This window comes from Salmo trutta, chromosome 29 (assembly GCF_901001165.1).
Source record: "Salmo trutta chromosome 29, fSalTru1.1, whole genome shotgun sequence".
NCBI lineage: Eukaryota > Metazoa > Chordata > Actinopteri > Salmoniformes > Salmonidae > Salmo > Salmo trutta.
The window spans coordinates 1818399-1840898 of record NC_042985.1 but is presented as its reverse complement, the minus strand read 5'-3'; the positions used below and the strand labels follow the sequence as shown (position 1 = coordinate 1840898).

The window sequence follows — 22500 nt, the reverse complement described above, 5'->3', positions numbered from 1 at the left end:
GGATGAGAGAAGCAAGGTAAAGGCTTAGTAAATCTGTCCTCGTGTGTAATTGAGGTGGTTCAGTGATGAAGAACTCCTGTTAGCTCCCAGAGTTTATGCCTTTATCTCAATAGGTTAACGTAGGCTTGCTGGGTGCAGACAATCTGGGTTCAAAGCCAGTCAACCAAACATTCATTTGAGTTCTGCCTGAGGAGACAAATGCTAAGATTCTAAGATTCTAATCTTTAGATTCTAAGAGGAGTTGGATCTTTAGATTCTAAGATTCTAATCTTTAGATTCTAAGAGGAGTTGGATCTTTAGATTCTAAGATTCTAATCTTTAGATTCTAAGAGGAGTTGGATCTTTAGATTCTAAGATTCTAAACTTTAGATTCTAAGAAGAGTTGGATCTTTAGATTCTTAGAGGAATTGGATCTTTAGATTCTAAGAGGAATTGGATCTTTAGATTCTAAGATTCTAGACTTTTGATTCAAAGAAGAGTTGGATCTTTAGATTCTAAGATTCTAATCTTTAGATTCTAAGATTCTAATCTTTAGATTCTAAGAGGAGTTGGATATTTAGATTCTAAGAGGAGTTGGATCTTTAGATTCTAAGATTCTGATCTTTAGATTCTAAGAGGAGTTGGATCTTTAGATTCTAAGAGGAATTGGATCTTTAGATTCTAATCTTTAGATTCTAAGAGGAGTTGGATCTTTAGATTCTAAGATTCTAATCTTTAGATTCTAAGAGGAGTTGGATCTTTAGATTCTAAGAGGAATTGGATCTTTAGATTCTAAGATTCTAAACTTTAGGTTCTAAGAGGAGTTGAATCTTTAGATTCTAAGATTCTAATCTTTAGATTCTAAGAGGAGTTGGATCTTGAGATTCTAAGATTCTAATCTTTAGATTCTAAGAGGAGTTGGATCTTTAGATTCTAAGATTCTAAACTTTAGATTCTAAGAAGAGTTGGATCTTTAGATTCTTAGAGGAATTGGATCTTTAGATTCTAAGAGGAATTGGATCTTTAGATTCTAAGAGGAATTGGATCTTTAGATTCTAAGATTCTAGACTTTTGATTCAAAGAAGAGTTGGATCTTTAGATTCTAAGATTCTAATCTTTAGATTCTAAGAGGAGTTGGATATTTAGATTCTAAGAGGAGTTGGATCTTTAGATTCTAAGATTCTGATCTTTAGATTCTAAGAGGAGTTGGATCTTTAGATTCTAAGAGGAATTGGATCTTTAGATTCTAAGATTCTAATCTTTAGATTCTAAGAGGAGTTGGATCTTTAGATTCTAAGATTCTAATCTTTAGATTCTAAGAGGAGTTGGATCTTTAGATTCTAAGATTACTAAACTTTAGATTCTAAGAGGAGTTGGATCTTTAGATTCTAAGATTCTAATCTTTAGATTCTAAGAGGAGTTGGATCTTTATAATCTAAGATTCTAATCTTTAGATTCTAAGAGGAGTTGGATCTTTAGATTCTAAGATTCTAAACTTTAGATTCTAAGAGGAGTTTGATCTTTAGATTCTAAGAGGAGTTGGATCTTTAGATTCTAAGATTCTAATCTTCAGATTCTAAGAGGAGTTGGATCTTTAGATTCTAAGATTCTAATCTTTAGATTCTAAGAGGAGTTGGATCTTTAGATTCTAAGAGGAATTGGATCTTTAGATTCTAAGATTCTAATCTTTAGATTCTAAGAGGAGTTGGATCTTTAGATTCTAAGAGGAATTGGATCTTTAGATTCTAAGATTCTAAACTTTAGATTCTAAGAGGAGTTGAATCTTTAGATTCTAAGATTCTAATCTTTAGATTCTAAGAGGAGTTGGATCTTTAGATTCTAAGATTCTAAACTTTCTAAGAGCAGTTGATGTTCAGTTCATGTTGCTCATCAGTCAACAGTCAGTGTAACAGACTCTCCTCCCAGATTTCAGAAACTCCCATTTCAAATAAACTGTAAAGGCTTGTCTTTACCTCAGTAGACTAACACCTATGTCCTTTATTGCCTATGGTGCCTTGGTCATAAGTAGTGCACTATATCGGGAATAGGGTGCAATTTGGGACACACATACAGTCTTGTGTTGCTCATTTCACTCCCCTTTCAAATGAACTGTAGCCTGAACACAGCTAAATTAATACTCTCTACTATATATAATGAACTGAACACAGCTAAACTAATCCTCCCCTACTATATATAATGAACTGAACACAGCTAAACTAATCCTCCCCTACTATATATAATGAACTGAACACAGCTAAACTAATCCTCCCTACTATATATAATGAACTGAACACAGCTAAACTAATCCTCCTCTACTATATATAATGAACTGAACACAGCTAAACTAATCCTCCCTACTATATATAATGAACTGAACACAGCTAAACTAATCCTCCTCTACTATATATAATGAACTGAACACAGCTAAACTAATCCTCCCCTACTATATATAATGAACTGTAGTCTGAACACAGCTAAACTATTCCTCCTCTACTATATATAATGAACTGTAGTCTGAACACAGCTAAACTAATCCTCCCCTACTATATATAATGAACTGAACACAGCTAAACTAATCCTCCCCTACTATATATAATGAACTGTAGTCTGGACACAGCTAAACTAATCCTCCCCTACTATATATAATGAACTGAACACAGCTAAACTAATCCTCCCCTACTATATATAATGAACTGAACACAGCTAAACTAATCCTCCCCTACTATATATAATGAACTGTAGTCTGAACACAGCTAAACTAATCCTCCCCTACTATATATAATGAACTGTACACAACTAAACTAATCCTCCTCTACTATATATAATGAACTGTAGTCTGAACACAGCTAAACTAATCCTCCCCTACTATATATAATGAACTGAACACAGCTAAACTAATCCTCCCCTACTATATATAATGAACTGTAGTCTGAACACAGCTAAACTAATCCTCCTCTACTATATATAATGAACTGTAGCCTGAACACAGCTAAACTAATCCTCCCCTACTATATATAATGAACTGAACACAGCTAAACTAATCCTCCTCTACTATATATAATGAACTGAACACAGCTAAACTAATCCTCCTCTACTATATATAATGAACTGTAGTCTGAACACAGCTAAACTAATCCTCCCCTACTATATATAATGAACTGAACACAGCTAAACTAATCCTCCCTACTATATATAATGAACTGAACACAGCTAAACTAATCCTCCTCTATATATAATGAACTGAACACAGCTAAACTAATCCTCCCCTACTATATATAATGAACTGAACACAGCTAAACTAATCCTCCCTACTATATATAATGAACTGTAGTCTGAACACAGCTAAACTAATCCTCCTCTACTATATATAATGAACTGAACACAGCTAAACTAATCCTCCCCTACTATATATAATGAACTGTAGTCTGAACACAGCTAAACTAATCCTCCTCTACTATATATAATGAACTGAACACAGCTAAACTAATCATCCCCTACTATATATAATGAACTGAACACAGCTAAACTAATCCTCCCTACTATATATAATGAACTGAACACAGCTAAACTAATCCTCCCTACTATATATAATGAACTGAACACAGCTAAACTAATCCTCCTCTACTATATATAATGAACTGAACACAGCTAAACTAATCCTCCCCTACTATATATAATGAACTGTAGTCTGAACACAGCTAAACTATTCCTCCTCTACTATATATAATGAACTGTAGTCTGAACACAGCTAAACTAATCCTCCCCTACTATATATAATGAACTGAACACAGCTAAACTAATCCTCCCCTACTATATATAATGAACTGAACACAGCTAAACTAATCCTCCCCTACTATATATAATGAACTGTAGTCTGAACACAGCTAAACTAATCCTCCCCTACTATATATAATGAACTGTACACAACTAAACTAATCCTCCTCTACTATATATAATGAACTGTAGTCTGAACACAGCTAAACTAATCCTCCCCTACTATATATAATGAACTGAACACAGCTAAACTAATCCTCCTCTACTATATATAATGAACTGTAGTCTGAACACAGCTAAACTAATCCTCCCCTACTATATATAATGAACTGTACACAACTAAACTAATCCTCCTCTACTATATATAATGAACTGTAGTCTGAACACAGCTAAACTAATCCTCCCCTACTATATATAATGAACTGAACACAGCTAAACTAATCCTCCCCTACTATATATAATGAACTGTAGTCTGAACACAGCTAAACTAATCCTCCCCTACTATATATAATGAACTGTAGTCTGAACACAGCTAAACTAATCCTCCCCTACTATATATAATGAACTGAACACAGCTAAACTAATCCTCCCTACTATATATAATGAACTGAACACAGCTAAACTAATCCTCCTCTATATATAATGAACTGAACACAGCTAAACTAATCCTCCCCTACTATATATAATGAACTGAACACAGCTAAACTAATCCTCCCTACTATATATAATGAACTGTAGTCTGAACACAGCTAAACTAATCCTCCTCTACTATATATAATGAACTGAACACAGCTAAACTAATCCTCCCCTACTATATATAATGAACTGTAGTCTGAACACAGCTAAACTAATCCTCCTCTACTATATATAATGAACTGAACACAGCTAAACTAATCATCCCCTACTATATATAATGAACTGAACACAGCTAAACTAATCCTCCCTACTATATATAATGAACTGTAGTCTGAACACAGCTAAACTAATCCTCCTCTACTATATATAATGAACTGTAGTCTGAACACAGCTAAACTAATCCTCCTCTACTATATATAATGAACTGTAGTCTGAACACAGCTAAACTAATCCTCCTCTACTATATATAATGAACTGAACACAGCTAAACTAATCCTCCTCTACTATATATAATGAACTGTAGCCTGAACACAGCTAAACTAATCCTCCCCTACTATATATAATGAACTGTAGCCTGAACACAGCTAAACTAATCCTCCTCTACTATATATAATGAACTGAACACAGCTAAACTAATCCTCCCCTACTATATATAATGAACTGTAGCCTGAACACAGCTAAACTAATCCTCCTCTACTATATATAATGAACTGAACACAGCTAAACTAATCCTCCCTACTATATATAATGAACTGAACACAGCTAAACTAATCCTCCTCTACTATATATAATGAACTGTAGTCTGAACACAGCTAAACTAATCCTCCCCTACTATATATAATGAACTGAACACAGCTAAACTAATCCTCCCCTACTATATATAATGAACTGAACACAGCTAAACTAATCCTCCTCTACTATATATAATGAACTGTAGTCTGAACACAGCTAAACTAATCCTCCCCTACTTGACTCAGTCGGTGTATCCAATCTTTTGACTGGTACTGTATATAAACTGAACCAAGGGTGACAAAAATACTCTGGACCGGTTAAATAGGTCTCAAACCAGTTTAGAACTGGACCGGGTCCAATAGCCCGGGGATGAGGTTAACCACGCCCAACAAGCTGCTCTGCTTCGACATACTGTAGATGAAACGGGTTTAGTTTCCTGTCCATCCGTTCTAATGTGATCTGGCCGGTAGAACTGAACTCTACCAGTTTTCCTGGTTCATCCCATCAACAGTCCACGCCAGACCGTGCGTCTTCAGTTCACATCACCCACCTAACTCATTGGTTGCGTCCGATGTGGTACCCTATTCCCTATATAGTGCACTACTATAGACCAGAGCCCTATTCCTTTATATAGTGCACTACTATAGGCCAGGGCTCGATTCTGGTCCAAAGTAGTCCACTATATTGTGAATATGTCTCAGAGGCTAGAGCTAGAGTAGTGACCTCTGACCTCTGACTGAGAAATGTTCAACAGGGCCTGGGACCAACAATAACATTATTTCTATTGATTTTCTGTCCCTGTGTGTTGTGTGTGATGAGAAACAGCATCTCCCTCCAGCGAGACACGAGAGAGAGAGAGAGAGAGAGAGAGAGACGAGAGAGGGGAGAAATAGCAAGAGAGAGAGATGAGAGGGGAGAAAGAGAGACTAGAGAGGTGAAAAAGAGAGAGAGAAAGAAAGAGAGAGGGAGGTAGAGGGAAAGCGAGAGAGTGAGAGAGAGAGAGAGGTAGAGGGAAAGCGAGAGAGTGAGAGAGAGAGAGAGAGAGGTAGAGGGAAAGCGAGAGAGTGAGAGAGAGAGAGAGGTAGAGGGAAAGCGAGAGAGTGAGAGAGAGAGAGAGTGAGAGAGAGGGAGGTAGAGGGAAAGCGAGAGAGTGAGAGAGAGAGAGAGAGAGAGAGAGGTAGAGGGAAAGCGAGAGAGTGAGAGAGAGAGAGAGGTAGAGGGAAAGCGAGAGAGTGAGAGAGAGAGAGAGAGAGGTAGAGGGAAAGCGAGAGAGTGAGAGAGAGAGAGAGGTAGAGGGAAAGCGAGAGAGTGAGAGAGAGAGAGAGTGAGAGAGAGGGAGGTAGAGGGAAAGCGAGAGAGTGAGAGAGAGAGTGAGAGAGAGAGAGACTCAGAAATAGTCAGTCAGTGTGCTTTAGGGGGAATTGATTTTGTCCTGAGGTTAACATTGTATCACACTGTTTCTTTCCATGTCAAGCATAGATATTTGCATTCATTGTTCTTGTAAAGTATCTTTGACATTTGCATTTTGTGTGCAAGCTGTGAGAAAAGGACTTACTGTGCAAAGAAGAAGAACAGGTACCAGTCAAGACTGTTTCTATTCAGGATCTACAGTACAGTTTGTCTCTGAGCATCACTAAAGGTGACTACAGGGAATATTGAGGGAATGTAGCTTCAACACATTCCTGATTGTTGTCATTTAGATTGCCGGGTCTTTCTAAAGAAACGTTGTCTTCCTTTTGATGCAGGTACAATACTTGTGTTGAGCAAAGCATTGACATGTGCCTTGCAGTATACAGTTGGCATCCTATATCCTCAGTTTATCATTTGGAATGAGTGAACCAATAATGGTGCCATGCTGTCTATAGGTTCTCTTCTTATCACTACTGATCCTAGACCAGTCCTGGGCTGACCAATACACAGGGGAGTGGTACCTTGTTGTCTATAGACTGATCCTAGACCAGTCCTGGGCTGACCAATACACAGGGGAGTGGTACCTTGTTGTCTATAGACTGATCCTAGACCAGTCCTGGGCTGACCAATACACAGGGGAGTGGTGCCTTGTTGTCTATAGACTGATCCTAGACCAGTCCTGGGCTGACCAATACACAGGGCAGTGGTACCTTGTTGTCTAAAGACTGATCCTAGACCAGTCCTGTGCTGAGCAATACACAGGGGAGTGGTGCCTTGTTGTCTAACGCCAAAAGGCTCTCCTCGCAGGTTCTATTTCGCTACGTGGGAGCATTGTGAACTGTAGGTCGTGACCTGGTTACATGTACATTGAACAACCATATCAATGTTTTTGACAAGATCCTCCCTTGTTGTGAATGTAATCAATAGCTCTATTGTATAAGACAGTCTTTGATGTTTCTACAGAGACATTCCAAATCCTCTAAGTCATTTTCTGAATGGATTTATTTCCTGATCCTTAAAGCAAGAAATTCAAGGCTTTAGGTATACGGTTTGGACAGCTCCTATTCAACGACTTTCTGCTTTTATATTTATTTATCTTTATGTAGTGTTGTGGTGTCTCTCTTTATGTAGTGTTGTGGTGTCTCTCTTTATGTAGTGTTGTGGTGTCTCTCTTTATGTAGTGTTGTGGTGTCTCTCTTTATGTAGTGTTGTGGTGTCTCTCTTTATGTAGTGTTGTGGTGGTGTCTCTCTTTATGTAGTGTTGTGGTGTCTCTTTATGTAGTGTTGTGTTGTCTAATTTATGTAGTGTTGTGGTCTCTCTATATGTCGTGTTGTGGTGTCTCTATATGTAGTGTTGTGGTGTCTCTCTTTACGTAGTGTTGTGGTGTCTCTCTTTATGTAGTGTTGTGGTGTCTCTCTTTATGTAGTGTTGTGGTGTCTCTTTATGTCGTGTTGTGGTGTCTCTCTTTATGTCGTGTTGTGTTGTCTCTCTTTATGTAGTGTTGTGGTGTCTCTCTTTATGTCGCGTTGTGGTGTCTCTCTTTATGTCGTGTTGTGGTGTCTCTTTATGTAGTGTTGTCTCTCTCTTTATGTAGTGTTGTGGTGTCTCTTTATGTTGTGGTGTCTCTTTATGTTGTGGTGTCTATCTTTATGTAGTGTTGTGGTGTCTATCTTAATGTAGTGTTGTGGTGTCTATCTTTATGTAGTGTTGTGTTAGGTGTATTTTTATGTAGTGTTGTGGTGTCTATCTTTATGAGTGTTGTGGTGTCTCTACGTAGTGTTGTGGTGTCTATCTTTACGTAGTGTTGTGGTGTCTATCTTTATGTAGTGTTGTGGTGTCTATCTTTATGTAGTGTTGTGGTGTCTCTCTTTATGTAGTGTTGTGGTGTCTCTCTTTATGTAGTGTTGTGGTGTCTCTCTTTACGTAGTGTTGTGGTGTCTATCTTTATGTATTGTTGTGGTGTCTCTCTTTACGTAGTGTTGTGGTGTCTCTCTTTATGTAGTGTTGTGGTGTCTCTCTTGTCGTGATGTGTGTTTTGTCCTACATTTTTTTTTAAATCCCAGCCCCCATCCCCACTGGAGGCCTTTTGCCTCTTGGTAGGCCGTCATTGTAAATAACTGACTTGACGAGTTAAATAAAGGTAAAATAAAAAATTGGTCTTAGAATTTCCTCCTCAAGTCCTTGAAGTGTTGACCAGACCTGGTATATGCTCCTTATCCCAAATGTATGTGAGTTAAAGTGTGTGTGTGTAAATGAGTAATGTTCAGGAAATGAACCCGAGTGTAACCCCTGGCTCTGTAAATGAACTGCTACTGAACAGGAGGAAGAGGAACATTGATTTCCTCTCACGCATCAATCAAACCACAACCTGTACTACTGAGGGCTGCCACCGTGGCTGAGTGTATAACCTGTTCTACTGAGGGCTGCCCCCGTGGCTGAGTGTATAACCTGTTCTACTGAGGGCTGCCACCGTGGCTGAGTGTATAACCTGTTCTACCGAGGGCTGCCACCGTGGCTGAGTGTTTAACCTGTTCTACTGACGGCTGCCACCGTGGCTGAGTGTTTAAACTGTTCTACTGAGGGCTGCCACCATGGCTGAGTGTATAACCTGTTCTACTGAGGGCTGCCCCCGTGGCTGAGTGTATAACCTGTTCTACTGAGGGCTGCCACCGTGGCTGAGTGTATAACCTGTTCTACTGAGGGCTGCCACCGTGGCTGAGTGTTTAAACTGTTCTACTGAGGGCTGCCACCATGGCTGAGTGTTTAACCTGTTCTACTGAGGGCTGCCACCGTGGCTGAGTGTAGAACCTGTTCTACTGAGGGCTGCCACCATGGCTGAGTGTATAACCTGTTCTACTGAGGGCTGCCACCGTGGCTGAGTGTATAACCTGTTCTACTGAGGGCTGCCACCGTGGCTGAGTGTATAACCTGTTCTACTGAGGGCTGCCACCGTGGCTGAGTGTTTAAACTGTTCTACTGAGGGCTGCCACCATGGCTGAGTGTTTAACCTGTTCTACTGAGGGCTGCCACCGTGGCTGAGTGTAGAACCTGTTCTACTGAGGGCTGCCACCATGGCTGAGTGTATAACCTGTTCTACTGAGGGCTGCCACCGTGGCTGAGTGTATAACCTGTTCTACTGAGGGCTGCCACCATGGCTGAGTGTATAACCTGTTCTATTGAGGGCTGCCACCGTGGCTGAGTGTATAACCTGTTCTATTGAGGGCTGCCACCGTGGCTGAGTGTATAACCTGTTCTACTGAGGGCTGCCACCGTGGCTGAGTGTAGAACCTGTTCTACTGAGGGCTGCCACCATGGCTGAGTGTAGAACCTGTTCTACTGAGGGCTGCCACCGTGGCTGAGTGTAGAACCTGTTCTACCGAGGGCTGCCACCGTGGCTGAGTGTATAACCTGTTCTACCGAGGGCTGCCACCGTGGCTGAGTGTATAACCTGTTCTACCGAGGGCTGCCACCGTGGCTGAGTGTATAACCTGTTCTACTGAGGGCTGCCACCGTGGCTGACTGTATAGCCTGTTCTAGTCAGGGCTACCACCGTGGCTGAGTGTATAACCTGTTCTACTGAGGGCTGCCACCGTGGCTGAGTGTATAACCTGTTCTATTGAGGGCTGCCACCGTGGCTGAGTGTATAACCTGTTCTACTGAGGGCTGCCACCGTGGCTGAGTGCACAACCTGTTCTACCGAGGGCTGCCACCGTGGCTGAGTGTATAACCTGTTCTAGTCAGGGCTGCCACCGTGGCTGAGTGTATAACCTGTTCTACTGAGGGCTGCCACCGTGGCTGAGTGTATAACCTGTTCTACCGAGGGCTGCCACCGTGGCTGAGTGTAAAACCTGTTCTAGTCAGGGCTGCCACCGTGGCTGAGTGTATAACCTGTTCTACTGAGGGCTGCCACCGTGGCTGAGTGTATAACCTGTTCTACTGAGGGCTGCCACCGTGGCTGAGTGTATAACCTGTTCTACTGAGGGCTGCCACCGTGGCTGAGTGTATAACCTGTTCTACTGAGGGCTGCCACCGTGGCTGAGTGTTTAACCTGTTCTACTGAGGGCTGCCACCGTGGCTGAGTGTTTAACCTGTTCTAGTCAGGGATGAGTGTATATATGTGTGTGTGTGTGTGTGTGTGTGTGTGTGTGTGTGTGTGTGTGTGTGTGTGTGTGTGTGTGTGTGTGTGTGTGTGTGTGTGTGTGTGTGTGTGTGTGTGTGTGTGTGTGTGTTTCAGTGAAAGCATGGACAGATAACAAGCACACACACACACATTTGAAGTACTTGATTTGAATCCAGAAATAAAGTTAGCTATAGACCCTTTGACATGCCTGCCTGTCTCTGAGCTCTCTCCTCTCCAACCTCAGCATAACCTTCTACCCTTAATGAGAACACTCCAGCAATGTTCCCTGAATGAACGTGGGGTGTTCGTACTGTCATTCCCTCGTCTCTTCAGGACAGTGGATGTGTCCCAAATGGCTCCCTATTCCCTGTACAGTGCACTACTATAGACAAGAGCCCTATTCCCTATATAGTGGTACTACTACAGACCAGAGCCCTATTCCCTATATAGTGTGCTACTATTGAGCAGAGCTCTGTGGTTGCCATTTGGGATGCAGATGTGTTTGTGGGTGTGACGGTTTGGCATGCATCAATGTCTGTCACTATTGGTTCTATTCATCATGGTGGAATATTCCTGACAGCATGAAAAATAGGCTCTGTGATGTATTGTCACTCCATGCACCACTTCCTGTCTGCTGTGTGTGTGTGTGTGTGTGTGTGTGTGTGTGTGTGTGTGTGTGTGTGTGTGTGTGTGTGTGTTCGTTGTGTCATCATCACTTCACCAACTTCTACCTGCAGTGCGACACTTTAATTTGATCCCTCTTCTCGACATGCAGCGAGACATTTTTAGTTCTTAGAATGTTATAAAACGTTCTTCTTAGAATGTTATAAAACGTTCTTCTTAGAATGTTAAAAAACGTTCTTCTTACAATGTTATAAAACGTTCTTCTTAGAATGTTATAAAACGTTCTTCTTAGAATGTTATAAAACGTTCTTCTTAGAATGTTATAAAACGTTCTTTAATAATGTTATAAAACGTTCTTCTTAGAATGTTATAAAACGTTCTTCTTAGAATGTTATAAAACGTTCTTAGAATGTTATAAAACGTTCTTCTTAGAATGTTATAAAATGTTCTTCTTAGAATGTTATAAAACGTTCTTAGAATGTTATAAAACGTTCTTCTTAGAATGTTATAAAATGTTCTTCTTAGAATGTTATAAAACGTTCTTAGAATGTTATAAAACGTTCTTCTTAGAATGTTATAAAATGTTCTTCTTAGAATGTTAAAAAACGTTCTTCTTAGAATGTTATAAAATGTTCTTCTTAGAATGTTATAAAACATTCTTCTTAGAATGTTATAAAACGTTCTTCTTAGAATGTTATAAAATGTTCTTCTTAGAATGTTAAAAGACGTTCTTCTTAGAATGTTATAAAACGTTCTTCTTAGAATGTTAAAAAACTTTCTTCTTAGAATGTTATAAAACGTTCTTTAATAATGTTATAAAACGTTCTTCTTAGAATGTTAAAAAACGTTCTTCTTAGAATGTTAAAAAACGTTTTTCTTAGAATGTTAGACGTTCTTCTTAGAATGTTAGATGTTCTTCTTAGAATGTTAAACGTTCTTAGAATGTTATAAAACGTTCTTCTTAGAATGTTAAGATGTTCTTCTTAGAATGTCAAAAACGTTATTCTTAGAATGTTAAAATATGTTCTTCTTAGAATGTTAAAAGACGTTCTTCTTAGAATCTTAAAAGACGTTCTTCTTAGAATGTTAAAAAACGTTATTCTTAGAATGTTAAAAAACGTTATTCTTAGAATGTTAAAAAACGTTATTCTTAGAATGTTAGAAATGGTCTCAGTGTTTACAGAAGGTTGTGGGAGCTGATATAGCTGTTGTTTGTATTCACTTAACCTTCTGATGTTTCACAATTAAATAGTAATATTACTGTAATGATATTTATATTCCTCTGTTTCTCTTTCACTTTCTCTTTGTTTCTCTCGCTTTCTCTCTCTCTCTCTATCTCTCTCTCTGTCTTTCTTTCTCTCTCTCTCTTTCTCTCTTGCGCTTTCTCTTTCTCTCTGTCTCTCTCTCTGTCTCTCTCTCTCTAGGGCTGGAGAATGGGGCCAGGTGGGGCTGTTTCTGTGGCCCTGCTAGGGTTCACCCTCCTGGGGTTGATCTATGGCGCATTGCCCCTGAACCCGGACGACCCTAACGTGTGTAGTCACTGGGAGAGGTCAGTGGTGTGATGGTGTCTGTCTGTCATCTCTGTATCCGGGCAGAAATACACAACAAGAGCTCATAGTTTCCCTTTGAAATTTTTATTCATGCATGGTTACTGGGTTAATTCTGCATGGTTACAGGGTTAATTCTGCATTAACACTGTAACCATGCAGAATTAACCCTGTAACTTAACAGGGTTAATTCTGCATGGTTACAGGGTTAATTATGCGTGGTTACAGGGTTAATTCTGTGTGGTTACAGGGTTAATTCTGCATGGTTACAGGGTTAATTCTGCATGGTTACAGGGTTAATTCTGCATGGTTACAGGGTTAATTCTGCATGGTTACAGTGTTAAAACAGAAACAACTCAAATGGTTAAGTTTGGTATTAATTCAGTGTGGTTAAGGTTAGGGCTATCTTTTGGGGAAGGCTTAAAACACAATAATTCAAAACAACCCACTGTTTCCATGAACTATCATCAAGTATTAAATACTTGAATTACATATTGTATTATAATATATATTGTATTATATATATATATATATATATATTACATAGTACATAGCCCATCTATAAATAGCCCAAACAACTACCTCTTCCCCTATTGTATTTATTTATTTATTTTGCTCCTTTGCACCCCAGTATTTCTACTTTGCACACTCATCTACTGTCAAATCTACCATTCCAGTGTTTTACTTGCTATATTGTATTTACTTTGCCACCATGGCCTATTTATTGCCTTTACCTCCCTTATCTCACCTCATTTGCTCACATTGTATATAGACTTATTTTTCTACTGTATTATTGACTGTATGTTTGTTTTACTCCATGTGCAACTCTGTGTTGTTGTGTGTCAAACTGCTTTGCTTGTTCTCAACTTGTTCTCAACTTGCCTACCTGTTTAAATAAAGGTGAAATAAATAAATAAATAAAAAGTATTGAGTTCACAATGCTAGCTAGAGATCTGCAGGGGCACAGTGGTCTAAGCAGTGAGCTTTGGCTCTGAGCATCACAAGTTCACGCACAGTGCTGTGCAATCGTTTGTAAAAATAAAAAATGTGAGTGCTGAGCAAAGTATACAGACCCCTTCCCCATTTTCCACATTTTGTTACTTTACAGCCTTATTCTAAAATGGATTAAATAAATAACAATGTTTGTCAATCTACACACAATACCACATAATGACAAAGAAAAACATTTTGGGGGGAAATTTTAGAAATGTATTAAAAATAAAAAACACAAATACCTTATTTACATAAGTATTTAGACCCTTTGCTATGAGACTTCAAATTGAGCTCAGGTGTATCCTGTTTCCATTGATAATCCTTGATGTTTCTACAACTTGATTGGAGTCCACCTGTGGTCAATTCAATTGATTGGACATGATTTGCAAAGGCATACATCTGTGTATATAAGGTCCCACAGTTGACAGTGCATGTCAGACCAAAAACCAAGCCATGAGGTCAAAGGAATTGTCCATAGAGCTCCGGAACAGGATTGTGTCAAGGCACAGATCTGGGGAAGAAACTAAAGGACCATGACAAACAATATTCTCTGCTTTGATGAAAACAAGATTGAACTCTTTGGCCTGAGTGCCAAATGTCACATCTGGAGGAAACCTGGCACCATCCCTACAGTGAAGCATGGTGGTGGCAGCATCATGCTCTGGGGATGTTTTCAGCAGCAGGGACTGGGAGACAAGTCAGGATTGAGGGAAAGATGAACAGAGCAAAGTACAGACAGATCCTTGATGAAAACCTGCTCCAGAGCGCACGGGTACCTCAGACTGGGGCGAAGGTTCACCTTCCAACAGGACAATGACCCTAAGCACACAGCCAAGACAACGCAGGAGTGGCTTCGGGACAAGTCTATGAAGGTCATTGAGTGGCCCAGCCAGAGCCCGGACTTGAACCCGATCGAACATCTCTGGAGAGACCTGAAAATAGCTGTGCAGCAACGCTCTCCATCCAACCTGACAGAGATTGAGAGGATCTGCAGAGAAGAATGGGAGAAACTCCCCAAATACAGGTGTGCCAAGCTTGTAGTGTCATACCCAAGAAGACTCAAGGCTGTAATCGCTGCCAAAGGTGCTTCAACAAAGTACTGAGTAAATGGTCTTAATGCTTATGTAAATGTGATATTTCAGTTGTAAATTTTTTTATACATTTGAAAAAATGTAAAAATAAATGATTTTGCTTCGGCATTATGGGGTATTGTGTGTAGATTGATGAGGAAAAAACCCAATTCAATCCATTTTAGAATAAGGCTGTGACATAACAAAATGTGGGAAAAGTCAAGGGGTCTGAATACTTTACGAATACACCGTATATTGACGTTCTAAGGGCCTTTTCAAACATCCAAAATCGCAGTCTATTTCTAGTGATCTGGCTGGAAATATAACCTGCTTCTCTGGGCTGTGTATATATGTGTGTGTTATTTTGTGTCAGGCCTCTGAGGACCAGCTTGTAATGGACTGCTCTACAAATAAATGCTGAGGGCTAGAGTTGGAGCCAGCCATTAGAAGGAGAGGGTTAGAGTTGTAGTTGGAGTTAGCGTTAGAGTTAGCATGAGATTTAGCGTTAGAGTTAGCGTTAGAGTTAGCATTAAAGTTAGCGTTAGAGTTAGCATTAGAGTTAGCGTTAGAGTTAGCATGAGAGTTAGCGCTAGCGTTAGAGTTAGCGTTAGAGTTAGCATTAGAGTTAGCGTTAGAGTTAGCGTGAGAGTTAGCGTGAGAGTTAGCGTGAGAGTTAGAGTTGGAGTTAGCATTAGAGTTAGCATTAGAGTTAGAGTTAGTTCGAGTTTGAGTTGGAGTTAGCGTTAGAGTTAGTTCGAGTTCGTTAGGGTTGGAGTTGGAGTTGCGGCCAGCCATTAGAAGGAGAGAGTTAGAGTTGGAGTTAGTTAGGGTTAGAGTTAGAGCCAGCCAATAGAAGGAGAAGGTTAGAGTTAGAGTTGGAGTTAGAGTTAGTTAGGGTTAGGGTTACAGTTAGAGTTGGAGTTGGAGTTAGAGTTAGTTAAAGCCAGCTATTAGAAGGAGAGAGTTAGAGTTAGTTAGAGTTAAAGTTAGTTAGAGTTAAAGTTAGTTAGAGTTAAAGTTAGTTAGAGTTAGAGTTAGTTAGAGTTAAAGTTAGTTAGAGTTAGAGTTAGTTAAAGTTAGTTAGAGTTAGAGCCAGCCATTAGAAGGAGAGAGTTAAAGTTAGTTAGAGTTAGAGTTAGTTAGAGTTAAAGTTAGTTAGAGTTAGAGCCAGCCATTAGAAGGAGAGAGTTAGAGTTAGTTAGAGTTAGTTAGAGTTAGAGTTAAAGTTAGTTAGAGTTAAAGTTAGTTAGAGTTTAAGTTAGTTAGAGTTATAGCCAGCCATTAGAAGGAGAGGGTTAGAGTTAGAATTAGTTAGAGTTAGTTAGGGTTAGGGTTAGAGTTAGTTAGAGTTAGAGTTAGAGTTATAATTAGAGTTAGAGTTATTTAGAGTTAGAGTTAGAGCCAGCCATTAGAAGGAGAGGGTTAGAGTTAGAGTTCGTTAGAGTTAGAGTTATAATTAGAGTTAGAGTTATTTAGAGTTGGAGTTGGAGTTGAAGTTAGTTAGGATTAGAGCCAGCCATTAGAAGGAGAAGGTTAGAGTTGGAGTTGGAGTTAGAGTTAGAGCCAGCCAATAGAAGGAGAGGGTTGGAGTTGGAATTAGAGGTGGAGTGAGAATTAGAGGTGGAGTTCGAGTTAGTTAGGGTTAGAGTTAGAGCCAGCCAATAGAAGGAGAGGGTTAGAGTTGGAGTTGGAGTTAGAGTTAGTTAGAGGTAGTTAGAATTAGAGGTAGTTAGAGTTCAAGTTATTTAGAGTTATAATTGGAGTTAGTTAGAGTTAGAGTTAGAGAGGTAGTTAGAGTTCAAGTGAGTTAGAGTTCAAGTGAGTTAGAGTTAGTTAGAGTTAGAGTTAGTTAGAGTTAGACTTAGTTAGAATTAGAGGTAGTTAGAGTTCGAGTTAGTTAGAGTTAGAATTGGAGTTAGTGTTAGAATTAGAGTTAGTGTTAGAGTTCGAGTTAGTTAGAGTTCGAGTTAGAGTTAGACTAGTTAGAATTAGAGTTCGAGTTAGTTCGAGTTAGTTAGAGTTAGAATTAGAATTAGAGTTAGAGTTAGTTAGGGTTAGAGTTAGAATTAGTTAGAGTTAGAATTAGAATTAGAGTTAGAGTTAGTTAGGGTTAGAGTTAGAATTAGTTAGAGTTAGAATTATAATTAGAGTTAGTTAGGGTTAGAGTGTCATGCCCTGACCATAGAGGGCCCTCGGGGTTCTCTATGGTGCTTTAGGTCAGGGCGTGACTAGGGTGGTTATCTAGGTATTATTTTCTATGTTGGTGTGTGTATGGTTCCCAATTAGAGGCAGCTGATATTCGTTACCTCTAATTGGGGATCATACTTAGTGTGTCCTTTTTCCCACCTGCGAGGTGGGATATTGTTTTGTGTGAGTGCCTTTGTGCGCTACGTGTTTGCACGATCGTTATATATATAATTTTTTTGAAGTTTCACGAGCAATAAAAATGTGGAACTCTACTCACGCTGCGCCTTGGTCCAGTTATTTTAAACAACGATCGTGACATAGAGTTAGTTAGAGTTGGAGTTAGTTAGAGTTAGTTTGGGTTAGAGTTAGAGTTGTAATTAGAGTTAGAGCCAGCCATCAGAAGGAGAGAGCTAAAGGTTTACTCCCTGGGTAGTCTGAGCTGAGGTGTAAATCAGACCGCACATCTGGAGCCTTCTGATCCTTCCTGACTGTCTGATGACGAACGTGCATCCCAAATGGAACCCTATTCCCTTTATAGTGCACTACTGTTGACCAGAGCTCTATTCCCTTTATAGTGCACTACTGTTGACCAGAGCTCTATTCCCTTTATAGTGCACTACTGTTGACCAGAGCTCTATTCCCTTTATAGTGCACTACTGTTGACCAGAGCTCTATTCCCTTTATAGTGCACTACTGTTGACCAGGGCCCAAAGGGTGCTGTTTGACTAGTTCTGTTCCTGCCACTCTGTCTGATGATGATACGTTAAAAGAGAAATGTCATCTTGGAGGAAAGCCGGGCAGATAGATGTGAAACAGAGAGATTAATGTTCAGAACCTGTGATCAATAAGAGAGTAGCTGAAGTTCTGAGCGAAGAAGATAGAACTATAGAGATGACATCTGGGACTAATAATAATCACCCACACAGCGCTCTCTTTTCTCTTTTAAGAGGGAGGAGGAGGTGATAAGTGTTAGCTAGTTAAGCAATAAGGCATGAGAACCTGCACATTATCATGTGATAACTCCTGACTAAGGCCTGTTCTGAGGCACGAGGGGAAGCCAAAGGAAACAGCCCTTTGGAGGGTTTAATTCTTTATAATTCTCATGTTCGAGGGCCTTATTGCTTTTATAAAATAGTTGGCAACATATTAAAAAAAGATTGACGACATGTTTTCCTAAAAAAAATGCATTGCATTAAGTAAATCATTTTTATTTCATTGTAAAACCATACAAAATAGTTGTGAGATTCTGACGTTGCTAGCCAAATGGACTGGTTGCTATGCTAAACAAATCATTGGCATCGCTAGCTAGCCAACTAAAGCTAACACACAATCACATCAAGCATCTGAAATGACAGGAAACTATGTGCACTTTGGTTTGTTGTCCCCCGCAATGAAATCAGGAGGGGACTGTGGATCTGTCTCCGTACGTTAGTACGTTCATCCCCCTGCAGTATCTTAGACAGCACCGGCCCGATTTTCACTAAACCATAGACATTTACAAAATGACACTGATTGGCCAAAGGGGGAGGATATAGTAATCAACTGATATTCTAAACTTTGAACAAGCATATCTCCTGTCCTGTTTGAGCTATTGTCATGACCTATAAGGTCCGCCCATTCATTTCTCTGTTGATTAGACTGTTTATCACACACCAGACTTTGAACAAGCATATCTCCCGTTTGTTTTACAGTCATGTACGTTTCCCATAACAACCTATATAATGTTGGTACTTACAAATGAAATGTCTTTCAACATCTCTTGAATTGACGCTGTATAGAGACCGTTGGCATAAAGTGTAAATGATAGACAACAATGGGTCAATGTAAATAGTTCACAGTCAATTCATTGACATCATTATGTTACTATCAGTATAGTCAGGCAAGACTACTATCAGTATAAATGTCCCTTGTCTGGACATAAAAACATATCCTGTTTTATATCAATGCATCTTCCTATCAAGCAGTATAGTCCATTATCTAACATAGGCAACTATCAACTTTTAATTTCCAGCAAGAAAGAAAAGTACAATTAAAACGATTTCTCTCTCTCGTTGGAATAATGATCACTGATTGACACAAGGATGACCGCTGCATCATGGGGGACAACATGTTTACTGTTTGACCTGTTTTACCTTAGTTTCTATTGCCGTTTCTTTGGATGTATCAATATAATGATCCTGATAAATGAATTCCGCTTGCTCAGAGAAGGTGTCAGTCTTGTCACATTCATATGCATGGCATGGCGGAGATCGCAAAAATAAACAAAAAACGGCAACATTGTTCCACAGGTCGGAGAGGCAGACAGCAAGGTTTAGAGACAAACCCCAACTGTTGCAAACCAAATGCTAGCCTAGTAGCATGGGGAAATATTGTCTAGATGCTTTTTTCCCAGGGGAGATTAAGTTCATAAATTGACTGGCTGGGCTGTGGGACAGTGGATACACATTGATAAAGATAACGGAACTGTTAACAGAAATTATTACCCAGAGAATGAGGGTGGTACTCCCTGCTATTAACCAATCATATAATAAGTGTTATTTGAGTACAAAGAGAAAGAGATTAGATGACAGAATAAAGAAAGGTAACAGAGTAGATGACAGAATAAAGAAAGGTAACAGAGTAGATGACAGAATAAGGAAACAGATTAGATGACAGAATAAGGTAACAGATTAGATGACAGAATAAGGAAAGGAAACAGAGTAGATGACAGAATAAGGAAAGGTAACAGAGTAGATGACAGAATAAGGTAACAGAGTAGATGACAGAAAAAGGTAACAGATTAGATGACAGAATAAGGAAAGGTAACAGAGTAGATGACAGAAAAAGGTAACAGATTAGATGACAGAATAAGGAAAGGTAACAGAGTAGATGACAGAAAAAGGTAACAGATTAGATGACAGAAAAAGGTAACAGATTAGATGACAGAACAAGGAAAGGTAACAGATTAGATGACAGAAAAAGGTAACAGATTAGATGACAGAAAAAGGTAACAGATTAGATGACAGAATAAGGTAACAGAGTAGATGACAGAATAAGGAAAGGTAACAGAGTAGATGACAGAATAAGGTAACAGAGTAGATGACAGAATAAGGAAACAGATTAGATGACAGAATAAGGTAACAGATTAGATGACAGAATAAGGAAACAGAGTAGATGACAGAATAAGGTAACAGAGTAGATGACAGAATAAGGAAAGGAAACAGAGTAGATGACAGAATAAGGAAAGGTAACAGAGTAGATGACAGAATAAGGAAACAGATTAGATGACAGAATAAGGTAACAGATTAGATGACAGAATAAGGAAACAGAGTAGATGACAGAATAAGGTAACAGAGTAGATGACAGAATAAGGAAAGGAAACAGAGTAGATGACAGAATAAGGAAAGGTAACAGAGTAGATGACAGAATAAGGAAAGGTAACAGATTAGATGACAGAAAAAGGTAACAGATTAGATGACAGAACAAGGAAAGGTAACAGATTAGATGACAGAAAAAGGTAACAGATTAGATGACAGAAAAAGGTAACAGATTAGATGACAGAATAAGGTAACAGAGTAGATGACAGAATAAGGAAAGGTAACAGAGTAGATGACAGAATAAGGTAACAGAGTAGATGACAGAATAAGGAAACAGATTAGATGACAGAATAAGGTAACAGATTAGATGACAGAATAAGGAAACAGAGTAGATGACAGAATAAGGTAACAGAGTAGATGACAGAATAAGGAAAGGAAACAGAGTAGATGACAGAATAAGGAAAGGTAACAGAGTAGATGACAGAATAAGGAAACAGATTAGATGACAGAATAAGGTAACAGATTAGATGACAGAATAAGGAAACAGAGTAGATGACAGAATAAGGTAACAGAGTAGATGACAGAATAAGGAAAGGAAACAGAGTAGATGACAGAATAAGGAAAGGTAACAGAGTAGATGACAGAATAAGGAAAGGTAACAGAGTAGATGACAGAATAAGGTAACAGAGTAGATGACAGAATAAGGAAAGAGAGTAGATGACAGAGTAAGGTAACAGAGTAGATGTTGTTGTTTGTGTCTCACTGCTTTGCGGCCAGGTCGCAGTTGTAAATGAGAACTTGTTCTCAGCTGGCCTACCTGGTTAAATAAAAGTTAAATAAAAATAAAACATTTTACAAAAATGACATAATATGGAAAGATACGAGTGTGTGTGTGTGTGTGTGTGTGTGTGTGTGTGTGTGTGTGTGTGTGTGTGTGTGTGTGTGTGTGTGTGTGTGTGTGTGTGTGTGTGTGTGTGTGTGAGATTCTGCATGTGTGTAGATGTCCCTGTGCTTGTATCTGTGTGAGGAACCTAATGTCCTCTAAGCTTCCTGTCTCTTTCTCTCCACCAGTTATGCTGTGACGGTCCAGGAGTCCTATGCCCACCCCTTTGACCAGGTCTACTACACAAGGTGCACCGACATCCTCACCTGGTTCAAATGTACCAGACACAGGTAATGACATCCTCACCTGGTTCAAATGTACCAGACACAGGTAATGACATCCTCACCTGGTTCAAATGTACCAGACAGGTACTGACCAGCTATGGTAGAGATATACAGTATGATACAGGTACTGACCAGCTATGGTAGAGATATACAGTATGATACAGGTACTGACCAGCTATGGTAGAGATATACAGTATGATACAGATAATGACCAGCTATGGTAGAGATATACAGATATACAGTATGATACAGGTACTGACCAGCTATGGTAGAGATATACAGATATACAGTATGATACAGGTACTGACCAGCTATGGTAGAGATATACAGATATACAGTATGATACAGGTACTGACCAGCTATGGTAGAGATATACAGTATGAGACAGGTACTGACCAGCTATGGTAGAGATATACAGATATACAGTATGATACAGGTACTGACCAGCTATGGTAGAGATATACAGATATACAGTATGATACAGGTACTGACCAGCTATGGTAGAGATATACAGTATGAGACAGGTACTGACCAGCTATGGTAGAGATATACAGATATACAGTATGATACAGGTACTGACCAGCTATGGTAGAGATATACAGATATACAGTATGATACAGGTACTGACCAGCTATGGTAGAGATATACAGTATGATACAGTATGATACAGGTACTGACAAGCTATGGTAGAGATATACAGTATGAGACAGGTACTGACCAGCTATGGTAGAGATATACAGTATGATACAGTATGATACAGGTACTGACAAGCTATGGTAGAGATATACAGTATGAGACAGGTACTGACCAGCTATGGTAGAGATATACAGTATGATACAGTATGATACAGGTACTGACAAGCTATGGTAGAGATATAAAGTATGAGACAGGTACTGACCAGCTATGGTAGAGATATACAGATATACAGTATGATACAGGTACTGACCAGCTATGGTAGACATAT

At 39.3% G+C, this 22500-nt stretch overlaps 1 protein-coding gene across 1 annotated transcript in view; it reads left to right on the top strand.

Moving 5' to 3' along the window:
* The window catches only part of LOC115167416 (multiple epidermal growth factor-like domains protein 11), a 268878-nt gene that overhangs the window by 39900 nt on the left and 206478 nt on the right, over positions 1 to 22500 (top strand). The window contains exons 2-3 of the mRNA XM_029721821.1: positions 12701 to 12825; positions 21441 to 21542. Of these exons, the coding sequence (XP_029577681.1) occupies positions 12710 to 12825; positions 21441 to 21542 (218 nt within the window). The 5' untranslated portion in view covers positions 12701 to 12709. The remainder of the gene's footprint in view (positions 1 to 12700; positions 12826 to 21440; positions 21543 to 22500) is intronic.